Source organism: Sparus aurata, chromosome 23, assembly GCF_900880675.1.
Source record: "Sparus aurata chromosome 23, fSpaAur1.1, whole genome shotgun sequence".
Lineage (NCBI taxonomy): Eukaryota > Metazoa > Chordata > Actinopteri > Spariformes > Sparidae > Sparus > Sparus aurata.
In genome coordinates, this window is record NC_044209.1 from 3,716,974 (window position 1) to 3,734,836 (window position 17,863).

At 41.3% G+C, this 17,863-nt stretch overlaps 2 protein-coding genes across 9 annotated transcripts; one reads left to right on the plus strand and one right to left on the minus strand.

Annotated features, from left to right (window-relative positions):
• The first annotated feature begins 581 nt into the window (after positions 1–581).
• Positions 582–3,909, plus strand: smim22 (small integral membrane protein 22). 8 transcript variants are annotated; one of them, XM_030406705.1, is made up of 5 exons: positions 591–720; positions 1,252–1,294; positions 1,506–1,705; positions 2,028–2,098; positions 3,546–3,909. In XM_030406705.1, the coding sequence occupies exons 1-5, from the start codon at positions 606–608 to the stop codon at positions 3,591–3,593; spliced, it is 477 nt and encodes a 158-aa protein (XP_030262565.1). In that variant the 5' UTR covers positions 591–605; the 3' UTR covers positions 3,594–3,909. The 8 variants fall into 8 exon arrangements, with proteins under 8 accessions (XP_030262569.1, XP_030262565.1, XP_030262572.1 ...); XM_030406710.1 differs by having other exon boundaries at positions 662–720; positions 1,513–1,705; XM_030406709.1 differs by lacking the exon at positions 1,252–1,294 and having other exon boundaries at positions 582–720; positions 1,513–1,705.
• A 2,994-nt stretch (positions 3,910–6,903) lies between these two features.
• Positions 6,904–17,741, minus strand: rogdi (rogdi atypical leucine zipper). Its single transcript, XM_030408311.1, has 11 exons — positions 17,535–17,741; positions 15,426–15,497; positions 13,532–13,614; positions 13,182–13,236; positions 12,999–13,079; positions 12,539–12,634; positions 12,319–12,417; positions 11,334–11,447; positions 11,195–11,244; positions 10,898–11,024; positions 6,904–10,084 (listed from the first exon to the last, which is right to left on the minus strand). The coding sequence occupies exons 1-11, from the start codon at positions 17,607–17,609 to the stop codon at positions 10,043–10,045; spliced, it is 894 nt and encodes a 297-aa protein (XP_030264171.1). The 5' UTR covers positions 17,610–17,741; the 3' UTR covers positions 6,904–10,042.
• Between the last annotated feature and the right edge of the window lie 122 nt (positions 17,742–17,863).

The following is a 17,863-nucleotide window of genomic DNA, read 5'->3' on the forward strand; positions in this document are numbered from 1 at the left end:
TCACGCGGGACAAGCTGTATAGAGACATTCTAAGTGAATGACAAAATTATGGCTAAATGATCGTATCAAAAGTTATTTGGGGGGAACAGCAGCTGCTATCTCGCGACAGTGTCATAAATAACTTGTGATTTCAAGAAAACAAATACTTTGCGACTCATTATCATGGTAAACAGGGGAAACGATATGTTTGACCCAGTGCTGCTCGGGACTTAGTTCATTACATAGTTCATTACATTATTGTATGATGACACATTTAATGGCACAATTAAAAGTCAGAGATTATAAATGATCATGGTTAAAACTCATATTTCAAATAATATCTTTTATTTCTATCTGTCTTTTATTCCCATAGTTAGTACTGAGTAAGACCAAAACACGTGTTTATAAGTGGAATTTGGTTAATATTTTTATAAACGAACTTTTTTTTTATAAACTAACTTGGTGGAAATGATCTCCCACGGAGAAGAGCAGTGATTTGCTTCACCAACTGTTAGACTGGTTCAAGAACAAAGCACACATAGCAGCTACTGTATCATACTTTCTGGAGCTCGGACACGATCACTGAGGAGGAGGTCAACGCAACACCGGAGGAGCGCTCGTTTTAAATGAGCAGCGAGGCCGGTGGAGTCCAGTCAGTGCGTCACCGTCAGCAGCAGGTGCGTCAGGTACACCTTCGTACCCGGAAGGAAAGGACACAAACGACAAGCGATCCGAGCACAGGTGAGCTGATCTGTTCCTCACACAGTCACATATATCACACTGTAGGTGTAGTTTGCGTTTGTTTTTATTGTACAGCGTAACGTAATTTACAGTATAGCCTGAAAATCCTTCTGAGTGAAGAAAGACTATAATGAAAGTGACTGATGGTGTCTAATGATTCCGCCTGGTTGCCAGTCAACGCAGGAGGAAGTGCACTGATTAATCCGGTAAATAGCGACATATAGAAAACACTTATTAAATGTAATGTAGTGTGTTAAGGTGAATGTTCCACTTTGCTCCTGTGTTGTTATGTTCCCAGCATAACATATGTTTGTACATTACTGTATAAACACACTCATATATCTGAATATGATTATATTTTCTTTATTTTTATATTTAAGATTGGTATTAAATTCCAGTATTCCTCCTTTTTCTGTCAATTGTTAGAACTCTGTTTGTCAGCTGTCTGCTATGAAGTGTGCAGTCATTCAGTTCATGTTTGTTGCATATTTGTTTTCTGAAACGCCCCAACATGACCTTTTCTCCCCACAGACCACAGGCCTAATTCAGGAACACTCAGGAAAAGATCATCTGAGTAATTTATAATTATATTTGACTGTTTCAGTGAACTGATGTCATTTTGGACCACAGCGTTTATTGTTGATCTTTTTAACATCCTGCCTCCATTACATGTCTTGTTGATTTGAAGTGTTTGATGACCACGTTTGAGGGGTCAGTGCAAAACATGTGTTTATGTGTAAGAATATTGGACAATAAATTAATATCAGATTTTTTATTACTCCCTGATATCAGAATCAGCCTGCCAGCCATCCAGTGAGCTCTAAATCTGCAGTGTGTGTGAAGGCAGACAGAGCGATGGGGCAGAGGGACCTGGAGCAGGAGTTTGAGGATCAGTTCAACGATGTGGTTTCCAGACTGCAGTCTAAGCAGCTCTTCCAGTCTGACTGGGACATCGCCTCTTTTGCAGTCTTCTTCATCTTCATCGGTGAGTTAAAGTGAAGGAAATTAACAATGCGGGCAAAGATGCTCTGATGATCTCTGCAAACCCGCTGTTATCGGATGTTAATGCAAATTAGAAAATGAGCAGAGAGCGACACAAAAGATTGCACTGAACATTCCCCAGCGCCACTTCAGCCACTCCTTCATCTTTCCTTACCCCACACCCTTAGTGGCTCACCCGTTCACAGCATTCAGAGTGGTTCAAATTCTAGATATGATTAGTAGATTGAGTACAAAAGGAACAAAATACAGAGGCTGGTCAATAGGAATGTTTCAATTCAAAAGATTGTGTGTGTGTGTGATGTCAGGTATGGTTCTGCTGCTCGCCATCCTGGTCCTCATCCGCTGTTGCTGCTGCTGCTGCTGCGATGATGAGAAGGTACACACACACACACACACACACACACACACACACACACACACACACACACACACACACACACACACACTACCAGATCTTAACCACAGTGCTGTAACATTAGACAACTTATTTTGTAAAAGCAAAAAAAAAACCATGTGAGAGTTTTGCAGATGTGTGACTGCTCTCTATTGAGTGAGTGTCTGTTAGTGGGTGATGAGTTCAGGGACAGCTTTAAGAGTCCATAGAGAGGCTACATAACCAAGACAGGCCTGCAACAAAAAGATGTGCACACATCTTAGGATGGAGCACTGCAAAGTAGAAAAAAACAGGGTGAAAATAAGAGTTACATGTTGGAAGGAAATAATTTGACATTTTGGGTTTCTTGCTGATATACTGTTGATGTGAAGAATAATAGCAGTCTTATGGTGCGCTACGCATTAAGAATGGGAACAAGGGGAAACAGCTAGCTCTCATCAAACACAACAAAACCACCAACAGCACTTCTAAAGCTCATTAATCAACATGCTATATCTGGTGTGTTTAATCCGTTCCAAAACCTATACAGAAAGTGTAAAAGGTGTGCCAGACTGTTTCTTGGCTGTACGTAAGGTAGTTGGGGTCTCTGCAGGCTGCCTAGCAACGTCAGTGATGAAGGCTTGAACCCAACTGATACTAGATATACCATTGTTCCATTATACATGGAATGAGATGTACACTCCACTACTAAAGTGACTACTAAAAAAAAGACAAAAAAATACAAATAATAATTGAATGATTAAAAATGATATAATAAATAATGATATATATAATGAACTATGACAAACCAGTGGCAAAAAGTCTTACCACTGTCCTCATTGTCCATTGAGTGAGTACATAAAATTACACAGAATATTATAGAGGACATGCCAGAAAGAAGTAAAAACAGTTTGGTAATGGTCTCAAGTCATATTCTACATTAAGGCTGAGAGGAGCCATGGAATTTAAACACACTACAAGGTTAAACAGTATCGATTTCATACTGATGCTTCTATATGAACTACATAACCAGGGAGACCATCAGTGAGAAGCCTGGCTATTTCTGTATGATTATTATAGTCATTCTTAAAGCCTGTCGCCAGGTCAGATTCTGACTTCTACAGGTCAGATAAGTCATAAAATCAAAACAGTGTATACAATGAAGTGCTGAGGATGAACTGAGGAGTCTCATAGTCTGAGGAACAGGAGCTGCTCTGTAGTCTGGTGGTACGGCACTAAAGCACAGTTTACTCGTTTCGCCATTGTCATCTTTGTCCAAGGGTGACACCAGAACACGTACACGTACGTTAAGATGGCCGAGTGGACCTTCTGTAGGAAAAGACGAGACTATTCATCACCTTCTTACTGGCATTGTGGATGCAGAGAAAACTGTCACGGGTCCTGGCATGTAGTTACATGAACTGAGACTTTCCTTCCTCTTTCTCAACAGCCTCGGAGACGGAAGGTGGGCATAGACAACATGGCTCTGGAGCCCTGACGGCTGAACATCTCTGATCAATTATCGTGAAGGTCGATGAAGCAGCAATCAATAGTCTGTAACCAAATTTAGTCTGCTTGCACATAGAAGAGTCGTATCTCATGAGCCCCAGTTAAGTAATGTAACACACATGATCTCATAGACTGTAACTGATATGTGGGCTTTATTGTTTATTGCTAGGATACCAGAGAGGAGCTCTCTGTGTTTTTATGCCTGTGTAGATTTGAATGTCACCTCCTTTCATTTTGTTTGCTGAAGGGATAATAATTCATTGTGAAGCTTTTACTAAAAAATAAACGCATAAAAATCTAACCTATCTCTATGATCATGTATTGGTGTATTCCTTCTCATCGTCATTCATTTGTGGAGTGTTTTTCTTAGCAAACAGACACAAAGACATTTGCAGAGGACAAAGTACACAGAATCATCTGACACTATAAATCATAAAACAAAAGACGGATGTGTTGTTCTGAGGTCAACAGGAAGGTTTAAAGGCTAAACCAGGCCGGATCGCTCAGAGCTGTGGACTACCTTGCTCTCTGTGGGCTCTAACAGAATCTCAGTGAGTTTTTGTCTTTTAACTTTCACTCTTCCTGTGTTCGTTTCTCCCAGAATACATCAGAGCAACATACAGATCACTATTTTAAAGACACATCAATTCAGTTCTAACCGGAATCCCTCTATGTGTCTGTGCAGGGATTGCAGTGATGCAGTTAGCAGTGTTAACAGTGTTAAGTTGTACTGCTCCACATCTGTCAAACAGCTGGTTTCAAACTCGGCAGTGCTGATGCAAATAATTAAATTGCATAAAATAAACAAATAAAACAATTAATCAAATAATTTAAGTTATTAAAACTAAACTCATCATTATGAAATGTTCTTTCTACATTTTCATGATGACTGAATTTTATTGGATATATAATAGTTCCTTCTAACAGAAACACACAGCAGTGGGCACTCAGTGCCCCGAGACGCAAGTAAAAGACTTATGTAGCATCACCGTCATGTAGTATGTATTATAATTTTGGTGCTAATCTGCTGTTAGTGTGGAAGATGATATAATTTCTATGATCAGCAGGTCAGAGCAACAATTAGAGGAACATTTAATGACCTTGTAAGTTCTGTTTTTCACCTTCATATATCTGAGCATTATCACGTTTTATCACAACATAGTTGGCTATAATGGTTAATTTGAGTTACAGCGGTAAGAATAAATGATTTTTTATCATGTTTTATGTTCAAATTGTCATTGTGAGCACCAGCAGTTGAAAGAGTATTAAGTTAGTAGTTACTAGAAGGCTCCAGATGGGGGAGCGTAGGACAGATGAAAAAATAGAATAATAGAGTACAAGTGCTGGCCTGCAACTGGAGTGTTTAAGTTTCTTTGAGACATTTCACCTCTCAGCCAAGAGGCTTCTTCAGTTCTAACTAACTGAGGGGAGTCGCAGGCTTTTAAACTCTGCGTGGGAGTGTCCTTACAGAGTCACTGGGACGCGTGTGAGCTCTGAGTTTCAGTGTCATTAAGGCCACTTGTGGGTTGTTGACCCAGCCGGCCTTCATGTGGGTTGTTTACATTGTTGTGCTCAAAGGAATGATTTTTTTTCCTTCAGATGTAAGTGGACAGCAGAGTCTCAAGTCCTGACAAGTTGGACTGCCAAGGCCTGCAAACTCCTCTCCAGTTAGATAGAACTGAAGAAATCCACTTGGATGAGAGGTGAAACGTCTTCAAGGCACTGAAACAAGTCCACTTGCCTAAGATACAGCACTTAGAATTAACATGACCTGGATGACTGAGAACCTTCATCAACAAAAAAAGAACCCCCCCCTGCAACAATGTTCACAGATAAAGAACCTGCCAAAACCTTTTTTCACCTGTTAATAAACACAGGAGAGAAAACTTCAGTGCTGTAGGTCAGATGTTACTACAGGACTTTTAATTGTAATGGAGTATTTCTACAGTAAAAGTGTTTGATCTAAGTCACAGTCAAAGCCTGTCTTTGTGGAACCAGTCCCACGTGGCTCAACTGAGTCTCCTCACATGTGACTACATACTGATTATGGAGTAAGAATCTTAATGCCTCTGCATGTTCTTTATTCTGTCAGGATTAACATTTTTCTCTTCATTAGGAGTGAGAATTTTTTATAAGGAACAGTTCATTCAAAAGTTAATATTCAGACATTATCTACTCACCCTCATTCTGGGGGAAAGTCAGGTAAGTGTCATAGTCCATGAAACATTTCTGGAGCTTCACAGAAAAACTGTGTTGCGGCATTCTTCTAAACAACTTTAGTATCTGGAGACTTATTTAAAACAAACAGAAATTACTTCATAAAGCTTACCCAGCGTAATCCAAGTCTCTGGCAGCCAGGGGCGGTTCTAGGGGGGGGCCAACAGGGGCCAGTGCCCCTGTAACTCTGAGTCTGGACCCCCCTGACAGGGAGTCTGCATTACTAATACTATGACAGATTTCTTGCAATGATTTTGTACTGAAGGGAAAGGCAGAAATAAAGTGTCTCAGCAGTTTACTACCCAGTCAAAATTGCTGAAATTGTAAACACTGTTTTGTCTGAATGAGGGATTTATCTTTTTTTCCAGGTTGTATGTGCCCCCTAACAAAAAAGCCGGCCCCAACCTGGCCCCCCTATTAAAACTGGTCTAGAACCGCCACTGCTGGCAGCTCCAAAATCCCAAAGTGACTTAAAAAGACGTCATTTTAACTTCACTGTAGCTGCTCAGCTAAAGGCGTTTGTACGCAGGGCTGAAGCAGGTACATGAGCCGACACTGACATATTGTAACATCTTTTCAGATCAATTTGGTACTTCTGGGCCTCTAGAGACTTGGATTACAGTGGACGAGCTGTATGGAGCCATATTATATTTTTGTTTTTCACTTTATAAAACAAGTCCCCATCAACATCTATCATACATCTCTCATCCGTTGTGTAGGAGAATGCTGCAGGTCTGCTGCGGAGCTCCATGAAGTTTTGTAGCCCACTGAACATTTAATGTTCAGTGGGCTACAAAACTTCCCCTGACTTTCCATCAGCATGAGGATGAGGAGATAATAACTAGATTTTTTTATTTTGGGTTAAATGTTCTGTTCATATCATAATTGTATTTAAAGTATAAAGAAGTGGGTAAAAAGACCCAAAACTCACTCAAAGCTAATAAAGTGCATTTTATGTGAACTGTGTGACACAGTTGGCATCAAAGCAATCCGAACATTGGAGACAAAGTGTAATGAAAAGTTGAATGCAAACATCATTATGTGTAGTTTCACTGAAGCAGGCAACAAGAGTGCTAAACATGGACAGCTTATAAGATTTTTTTTATTGCACAAATATCAGATAAATAATTTCCACATTTTAAATGATAGGCAGCTTTTTAAAGTAGATTAACACTTACTGGAATTAAGTCATTTGTTCATGATTGGATAAGTGTTTGGTTCACTGGGAATCAACGCATGTGCAAAATGTGTAAAATAAATATGAACACAGAGCAGACGGATCAAAGATTACATCAAGAGACATGACAAGTAGCTTATCATTTAGACATATGCGTGTAGTAACAAACAGGGAATGTGAGTCATGTCATTTCCACCACATGGGGCAATGAACAACACAAACAAATAAAAACACCCACCAAAAAAACAAAGCACTGGCCCAGATCCACAGACTGACCTAATGCCACGTTAATGTCAATTAAGAGTTATTGTAATGACCAGTTTCCAGTTCTGTCTGAAACCAAAACAGATAAAAACTGTTGTTTAATATTATCAAACCCGATTTTATGTAATATAATGGTAATGGTGTTATACTATTAATGCAGTGTCTTTATTTCACATATGACCAACTCTGTAATCATTTAACATGAACATGAACTTTTCCCATCTCAACCATCCGTCCCACACGATGTGATCCAGAGCCTGAACCTCAGACTGATGTGTTCAACATCAAACTATGTTTCCAGGTGTTTGGAGAACTACTGCATTTGTGAAAAAAAGCAGTATAAACCCTTTTGCGTCCCTAGAAGGAGCTGTGTGAAGTTTGATAAGTGCCCTCATGTGATGTCATTTGAGTCACTGTTGGATACAGACCACAAGTTTGTAGTGTTAGGAAGAAGTGAGCGTACCAGACCGCTCCTCTTAGTTACTACTCAGATGACACACTCCAACCTTCCACCCAACTGTCACTGTTCAAGTTGAATTGTGGGTAGTGTAGCTGCCAGGTTTGTTTTTTGTTTTTTGTTTTTTAAATCAAGGCAATGAAATGTGTGGAATAGATGAAGATATCTGGTTCTGCTGCACTGGTTTTGACTCCAATGCTAAATAAGTGTAGTGATCTTTTAAGTGCATAAGTGGCGCTGGACGTAGAGCAGATCGCCCACTAATCAGATTGTCGGTGGTTTGATCTCTGGCTGTCGTTGCACGAGATACTGAAGCCCGAAATGCTCCTGATGGTTCAGTTGGTGTGTGAGGGTGATGGCTGAGCGTAGAGATACAGTGGAGTGCTTTGGATAGAAGGCGATCAGAAAAGCGGCCGTATGAATTTCTTTCACCGTTCGCCATTGCATGAGATGAGCAGGGTTTGAGGGTTGTTGTGACATCATGTGACCTGGCTAAAGCGATGAGCGGTGTGTGATAGGGCAGACATTGGGGTCTGGGCCACAAACACATGGTACCATACTGTCAGTGAATGAGATAACATACTTTCTTTAACCAACATGTTTGTATTCCCTAAAAGATCACAGTGGGAAATGTTCTCCTGATACTACTGCATCCCCGTTTGTTTTATCCCCTTGCAAAAATATACCCTGCATGCGCAACACTCAGCAGTTTAAACTTGGAAATGAAGGAATTCCTTAAACTGAAACAAATCCTCAGAGTAAGGGAGCCATTTTTAGAAGAAATGCTTAGTGTCATCCAGGAGAACATGAGCAGACAACACTGTGGACGGTATCATTAGCACAGGTGGATGTACTGAGATTCAAAGATTGCTCCTGGGTTTTTCTATTGTCCTTCCACAAAGAGGACTTGTATTGAATAAATAATAAAAATGTTTACAAGATATCCTGACTTTTAGTTCCTACTTTGGGTCAAGTCTAGAAAACACTGGAGCGTACAACTCCCAAAATGAAAAATCCAAAAAGAGGAAAACACAAGTTTACATCTACTGATTCAGACAAGAACAAACCATCTATAGAGGAATCTGGTGATCCATTTCCATGTTCCACCATCTGATTGCAGTGACTTTCTGCTGCTCAAAGACACAAGCTTTGACAAAAGTGTTTCTTCGGTCACTTGGAGGTAGTGGAACAGGCTGAAACCCCAGCAGCTCCCTCCATCTTAGCACTTCTTACCATGCTTAAACACTCAACAGTTTAGGAACTTTTTTTTTTAAAACACAAAAATGTGAATTTAACAGTTATATTGGTATTGCCATGGGAATCAGATCATTGTTGATATTGGCTAAAAAAAAAAAAAAAAAAAAAATCAAGCATCATAATTACATTTTGGCGAACACACTGGTCCTCTGCACAATCAGTGAATCTATATGAAGTGTCGGTCTCAGACAGGGTCACCCTTCCAGAATCAGGCTTGTTTACTTTGCATTCAGGTTTTTTTTCTCCAAGGCTGCAGTCGTCACTACTGTTGGAGCTGCTGAGAACTGAAGACGTTTTTTTAATTTCCTAGACATTTCTTAAAAAGTACATCTTATGACCGCTGCCTTCAAACACAGATGTATAGTAGAGAGATGCCACACTCTGGTACTTCCTTGGATTTGTGTATAGGTGTGAAAATCCCCCAAGATTGCTTGCGTGATGTCACTTGAAATGTTTTCTCAGACTTCTCAAAGCTCCTCCAGACAAATCTATACACCATCTTAGTAGTGCTAACCATGAATACAAAACTTAATTTGACATGTAAAACCAGATGCCTGAGAGAAACTGAGAGACTTTGTAACTGCTGTGAAGGAACTCAAAGTACTCCAGAAAAACTCCTCCCACTGTGAGCTCTTAGTGCTGCTCCGTCTTTCAACCCTGAGTGTAGATATTAGTGTTCCAAACAACATGACAGATCACGAGACTTTGGGATAAGAACCAGATGACTACTCAACAAGTACTAAGTTTCTTGAATGTAACAACACAAACATTCTAATAACAAATCAGCAACAGTCACATTCATTCACTGTTATCTTCAAGTCAGTGCTGGGAAATGCAATACATGTGTATCAGAAAAAACATCAGTCAGCTGGGCTAATGCGACTGTGAATGGCAAACATTGATATCTGTTGGGCTTTGATTGGCTCCCTCAGCTAATCATGCAACACTTGGAAGTGAATGACTGGATGATAAATATATAAAAAAATAAAAGCCTTTCAAGGACGTCCCTTACACTTAGTTAGTTAGGTTAGGTCTGAGCGGTCTCTGGAGGTGGACAGGAGGTGGATTAGAAAGGTCTGTAGTTCCAGAAACTGGAGAAGACAGATATCTGCAGTGAGAGGAGGACAGAGGAGCTTAGTTAGATTATACATTACAAATGCAAGGTGAATTATCTACCTGCCAATTATACATTGTATTTGAGGCCAACAGTAGCCTTCAAGGAACGGATCCAATATGGAAGCACAGTGATGAAAGCTAGCTTGAGGCTGCAGTATTTAATAGGGGTATAATGATCCATTCATATGGATATCAACAGATCAATAACAAATGATCCGATATCATCGCTTCAAAGTATAAACATGGTTCCATACCATCATCTTTTCTGTCCAAGCGCACCAGCCCTGAAACCAATCTTTAGCTTTAGCTAATCTCTTAATACATCTCATAACAAACTTCATTTCATCTTGCAATGCTAGTAATTAAGCAATGTTACAAAATAAATGTGTCGCTGTGTGATGAGCTCAGTAACTATGATGACGTCTTTTGTTTTCAACTGCAGTGACAAAGAGTTTAGAATTTTTGCTTCTTCTCCATGGCAAGGGCAGCACAGGCTCATGGGTATTGTAGCATTTAGAGCCATCTGACATGCTAAAATGACAGATGGAATATGAAGAGAAAAAGAAAGAAACAAATTAACCACTTAAATAATTAAAACTAGTATAGAAAAAAAATGTGTGTAAAGGAAAACTTGAAATAGGGAGACAGAGTGGGAGCAGCAGCCCCTCCCACGTGGCAGCTCTGTTGTTGAAATATTTAACACACATAGATTACTGCAGCTTTAAAGAGTAAAGGTCACTTTAACATTCATCGAGTGAGAATTGATTCAATTTGTTCGCTGTCATGTTGCATGAGAGACACCCACCTTGTCCTTGAGCTGCTGACAGAGCTGCAGAGAGATGGTGAAGAATACCAGCGTATCATTTAGCCAGGGCACCACACACTCTACCTTGTGAACGTGGCTCACTTCAAACCGGTTGTTGTTGAGCTCACTGTGGAGGAAAGACTGATTAAAGGGACCTGGAAGACACACATCCTGAGGGTGGTATAGTGCTAAACTACATTTCCAAACTGATTTGCAAAATGCTGAGAAAAATGACACAGTACACACAAATTATTTCTCAATGTAAACACTACCAGACACAAATCAAGCAGGTCTTACAACATTGCTCCTGGGTTGTGCAACACAGAGCTTCCAGCTGGCTTGAAATTCTGAGACGATAAAAGAAAACATGAAACATCAGTCACGCGAGGCTGTGTGCTGCTTCATATAGTGTTGAAGAGAGTCACAAAGTTCCAACCTTGGTGGTGTTGGGAGGCAGCACATGAAGCTGGTACACAGTCAGACACAGTTTGCTTAGGTTGATGTAGAAGTTCACCATGACATCTCCTGGCATGGGAGGAGTGAACATCTTCTGTTGATGGAAGGAGACAAACAGCAGGGTGAAGAGTGGCTGACGAGGGCCACGCAAGACAGCAGCGTCAAGCTTCATGCTACATTAGCTGATGTGTTTATTTTTCCAATGCCCCCCTCAATACTTACATTACAGAGCCAATAACATGTGGACACCCTGACATTCACAGTTGACGGTGTGGCTGTGACTCGATGAGCACTTTCTTGCTGCTGTAACAGCGTCCACTCTACAAGAGTCAGTCTGTCTACCAGTTGAACCTGCTGCAGGGTTTTTCTCCTATTGAGCCACCAGAGCAGCAGTGAGGTCCCACACTGATGATGGTGAGAGAATCTAGCTCATAGTCAGTGTTCCAGTCCAAGATGAACACATTGAAAAGGGTTGAGGCCTAAAGTATAGCAGCAGGTCTTTAAGGGCCTCTGAACAGGGTTTTCTGGTAGATTCTCAATCTTAATCTCAAGACTTAAAACAAAGGAGACCCTGCTTTTGAGGTTGTGGCTCCTTAACTTTGGAACTCTTTCCCATTTGACTTAAGAGCCATATGTTTACACTTAAAGTGGTCATAAGCAGAAAAAGGTTGGGAGATAGGTTTCTAAAATATCACTGTATACAGGAACAAAGAAGCCCAGACCAATCCAGGAAAAACAGCCCAAAACACAAAAGTATGAGGTTTGTCATGTACTTTTGACCACATGACAGTCTTGGTCAGAACCCTTTGATAACCAGGGATTCTTACCAAATGTGTTTGTGTTCATCTTCACTAGCAGATTTGATCAGAAACATTGCTGCCTCAAAAATCCACTGTTACTCAAACACTGATCCTTATGGTGTCAAAGCTGTGTTTGTGTAGTGTTTACTGTCTCGTGTCCTGTACCATCAGACCGCTGGTGGCCAGCTCAGGAAGCGTCATGGAGGCCGGAGTGGTGAGGCGGTTCCGTGCTCGCGTCAGCTGGAGCATCACAGCATCCATGAGCTGCAGCAGTAACAGAAACATGAAGTCAGTATCACTGACACAGTTAAGGGGAGCTCCTCCATGTTCAGCTGTGCGCTGGTTGCAACAAGGTGTGGCTGTCACGAGCTGACAGAGGACAGACCTTATTAACCTCAGCCCCCGTCTTGAAGTGGTAGCTGTCATCATGGCTGCTCAGCAGCTGCAGAGCCTGGGTCACATGATTCCTGGCATCTTGGATCTGATAGATGATTAGAGACAAGACAGAGGTGGGACGGTGAGCGGGATGGGTACGGAAGTTTATGTCTAAAGCCAAGATAAGACAGTTGTTGTTGGCGTCAGTTATCAGTACACAGTGATATGTGCTGAAGGCTGAATAAAGAATAGTGTTTTACAGTTGTACAGTATGTTAAAGGATGTCTTGAGCTGTCATTAGGCCCTGCTGTGGGGATCAGGCTGAGCGTAGTTCTCTAACCCTGATATGAGATACTTTTAGTCTTAACTTGGGGTGTCAGACAGTTCATACAATCCTCACAGCTTGAGACTCACACAACAGTTTCTTCCCGTTGTTCTCATGGGGTTACATGTGACTGACTGAACTGTACCTGCTGCAGTTTCCACTGCTTGTCCTCTCTGAACTGAAAGTGTAGCGCTTGGTTGTTCTTTGCAACCTTCAGGTTTATGTCCTGTTCAAAAAAGCAAAACATTAACAGAACATGTGAGCTTCAACCAATGTGTCACTTTCCCACAAAGAGAAGACAAGCCTGAGTGAGAAGAGACAAACTCACAGCCTGAGTCAGAGCCTCGCCCTGCAGAGTCAGCACCCCCTTCACTTGATCCATGCTGCAAAACAACACATCACAGCTTTATTACAACGTGCAGAGAGGCACAGACTCTTTATGGGAAGGGAGGGCAACAGCTCTGAAAGATTACAACATGACAGAAATGACCAACATGTTCATTCTCAGCACATTTCAAACCAACTATCACTGAGCATCTGACAGCCACTTCCTCCACAGAAAGACATTGTTAAATAATGGAGAGGGACAGTTATTTCACTAAAGACGAGTGCACACTCTGAACACATACAAAATACACACTTAATAATAATTAAAAATAATGGATGTTTAGGTATTACGTTGAGCTGCCGAGGATGAAGTTTTCCTGTTTGAGCTGGCTCTCCAGACCTGGTGTCGGCATGGAGAAACGTCTCGATGCCTCCTGTCGATGGCAGCGAAAACAAACCATTAGTAGCAAATCTTACTCACATGGTTGCGAAGTTACGGCCTTTGTGTTAACATCGTAGATTGATACTGACTGCTCCAGATGGCCAGTCCAGGCAATGATTGCATAGCTGGTGTTAAGGGACTCCAAAAGATGGAAATTCATCGCAGCATCAGATAACTTTTAAGGAACAGTTCACCAAAAATGTGATCCAGTCCTCATCTCCTCACTGCATGCTGGTGGAAAGTCAGGTTAAAGTCTCGTAGTCCACACAACACACACACACACACACACACACACACACACACACACACACACACACACACACACACACACACACACACACACACACACACACACACACACACACACACACACACACACACACACCAGTTTTCCTGTGTGGTCTAATACACTCTGTTTGATAAACTCTACCTACCTCTTCAACACCCACATCTTTCAGACTCCCTGCCACCACTTTATAGATGCACGCTTGAGTCATATATTTCCTCAGATGTCAAAGATCCTCCAGAACTACAGATGACATGATCCAATCCATTGATTGCACAGGCTGACTAACCATAACAAAATCAACAGATCTTCATGTGTAAAGGTGGTGAGATGGTCCTCTTCACTCAGACTTAAATACAGCTGCAGTGGCATGCAAAAATATTCATACTCCTTGAACTTTTCCACATTTTGTCATGTTTCAACCACAAACATAAATGTATTTTATTGGGATTTTATGTGTTGGACCAAGAAAAAGTAAAAAACAGAAAAGTGTGGCGTGCAAAAGTATTCACCCCTGCAATGACAGCTGGAATTTTCAAGTCTTGCCAGAGATTCTCAAGTTGATTTAGGTCTGGACTTTGACTGGGCCATTCTAACACATGTTTATTCTTTGATCTAAACCATTCCATTGTAGCTCTGGCTGTATGTTTAGGCGCATTGTCCTGCTGGAAGGTGAAACTCCGCCCCAGTCTCAAGTCTTTTGCAGACTCTTAACAGGTTTTCTTCAAAGATTGTCCTGTATTTGGCTCCATCCATCTTCCCATCAACTCAGACCAGCTTCCCTGTCCCTGCTGACGAAAAGCATCCTCACAACATGATGCTGCCACCACCATGTTTCATGGTGGGGATGGTGTGTTCAGGGTCATGTGCAGTGTTAGTTTTCTGCCATACATTGCGTTTTGCATTTAGGCCAAAAACGTCAATTTTGGTCTCATCTGCCCAGAGCACCTTCCTCTACATGTTTGTTGTGCCCCCACATGGCTTGTGGTAAACTGCATGGCTTTGTTTCAACAATGGCTCTCTTCTTGCCACTCTTCCATAAATGCCCGATTTCTGGCGTGCATGACTAATAGTTGTCCTGTGGACAGATTCTCCCACCTGAGCTGTGGATCCCTGCAGCTCCTCCAGAGTTATCATGGGCCTCTTGGCTGCTTCTCTGATCAATGCTCTCCTTGCCCGGCCTGTCAGTTCAGGTGGACGGCCATGTCTTGGTAGGTTTGCAGTTGTGCCATACTCTTTCCATTTTCAGGTGATGGATTGAACAGTGCTCTGTGAGATGTTCAAAGCTTGGGATATTTTTTCATATCCTAATCATGCTTTAAACTTCTCCACAGCTTTCTCCCTGACCTGTCCTGCTGTGTTCCTCGGGCTTCATGATGCCGTTTGTTCACTAATGATCTCTAACAAACCTCTGAGGCTTTCACAGAACAGCAGAATTTTGAAAACCATGTCTCATTCCCTTCCACTCCACAACTATGTGCCACTGTTTACCATATACAAGAAAGCTGAACTGTTACCTTGAGGACATCCTGGAGCTGCTTGAGGACAGCGTGCACTTCTTCTTTAAGCAGCCAGTTGAATTCCTCCTCCTGACAGAAAGAAAAAAAAAAAAAAAAAAATCAAGATTTAAAGAAGGCGTGGGTTAATAAGTGACTTCAAAACCATCCAATTAATAGATGAATTTCTGTTTTTCCTTACACCATGTATATTTCTCTCTCACAGGGGCGAATGACTATATCTAACGATTACTGTCATTATCAATTAAACTGCCAATTACTTACACAATTCATCTGTAATCGTTTAGTGTATAACATTTCAAAAGAGTCCAAAGTGAGGACTTTGAACTGCTTCTTTTGTCCAACCAACAGTCCAAAACCCAAAGACTCTTTATCATCTGTAGATGACAAAGAAAAGCAGCAAATCCTCACATTTAAGAAGCTGGAACTAGCAAATGTTTGACTGTTGTTTTTGCTTTTTTAAAGTGGCTGGAACTGATTAATGATTATGAAAACAGTACAAACAGTACAGCTCCTCTGTCGTTGATGGACACTGACAGATTATGGATAAAAAATGACTTCCTGTTGTTAATCTGATTACTGTGACCATTCAGCAACAACTCCTTCATTGAATACATGTTATAACTTATCCTTAGGGTCTCTTGGATGTTCAGGACACATTCAAACCCAGTGAAAAATGAGCAAGTGATGAAGTTTAGAATACAAACACGAGGAATCACAAAAATGCTGAAATGTAGCTCAGAGAACCAAAATTCAAAAATTCACAACTAAAAAAGTATTTGAATTACAGCTATAGGATTTTTCAAGGTGCCATGAAGTTAACAGAGATGGTTATACTAATACATTTATCAGAATCTATACATGGATTTTTTTTTAATCATACATCTTTTCTCCAAAACTACATAGTGCCTCTTTAACCAACCAAGTTAAAATGGATACATTTATTAAACAATGAGTCAGAGTTTATAGAGTTGAACATGTATGGAACAGGTCTCATGTCCTTGCAGATTAGTGACCCTCATTCCTGATTAGAATCCAAGCAAGTGTGCAGAACGTGTACACCCAAATGTTCCATATTACAGATGACATTATGAAATATGACTACACAGGTCATGTCTATTTATTGTATCAATGCTAATTAATCCCTTTTAACATACATTCCTCTTTATTTCATTTCTGCATTTCAAAATGTCCTTTTCTGATGTCTGGATGATGTGTGTTGCACAATGCACACACGCTGGTTCCCAAGGAGCTGAAGGAGGGCACATGTTATTGCTTCTTTAATCAGCACAACAGTTTTCAGAAGCCCCTGTTGACATGACTGCACATGGGTTGAATGATACATTAGATTTTTAACACAACAAACTTGCATAAGCTCAGTGTTTTCCTCCTGTGCCTGGGCCCCCTGCCCTGCATGCTGCTCCAGCACACCTGATCACCTCACATGATCAGCAACCCATTCATTTGAATCAGGTGTGCTGGAGCAGGGAAACACCTGAATGATTGAGGGCAGAGCACCTTGATGAGTGGCGGCGGTGCATTTCATCATCAAGGTTTTTCATATTTATTGTATGTGGTTAACAGCAGGAACATCTGATGGGGGAAACGGTGCTACATAGTGGATTTATTACAGCTCATGTATACTTTCATCCTCTAACAACCAGTCTGAGACACACCATAATGCCTGGTTTGTGTACATGACAAGTAACACGTTTGCTTTCCTATTGTTGAATTTAATTTAAGCCAACGTTATTATGTCTATGACAGGCAACCAGTGACGGTTTCAACTGAGAGTGGTTAACTCTGTATGACAAGCAGACGGAGACAGTTAGTTGTGGGCAACATATATGATGTGATCATCATGTAGAAACATGCGCAGCTGTGTGAGCACTCCCACTCAGTCAGGCCCGCAGTCAACATCACAGAGCTGCCATGGATGTAGCACCTGCGTTGCTGCGCGAGGATGTGACTGTCCTGCTAACCTGGCGACATTATTATAAAAACTCGATGATATATGACAACATGTTATAATGACGGTTAATCCAGCTAGCCCAACAGCACTGTGCCCCTGCCTACTCGCACTGCTGCAGCAGAGACACAACAACTCACCAACACAGCTCTCTCCACCTGACTGGCAGCCGACATCTTGGGCAGCTCGGACAGGGATCTCTGCGAATTAAGCATTTTGTGCGGCGAACAGAGACAAACCCTCGAATGTCACCTTAAAACACTGCTGTCAGTCTGTAGGATGAAGGCGTCTCTATGTACTAGCTTAGCGGAGGGTCTGTTGCCTTCAGGGGCTGTCAGAAATAACGCGAGCTCCCATATGAACGCCCCACATCAGCGACAAATACATTTAAAAAAACACCAACCTTTGGATTAAGAGACGAGCTTTTGACGTGGACGATAAAAGGCTCTGGGAGTATCGAATCATCAAG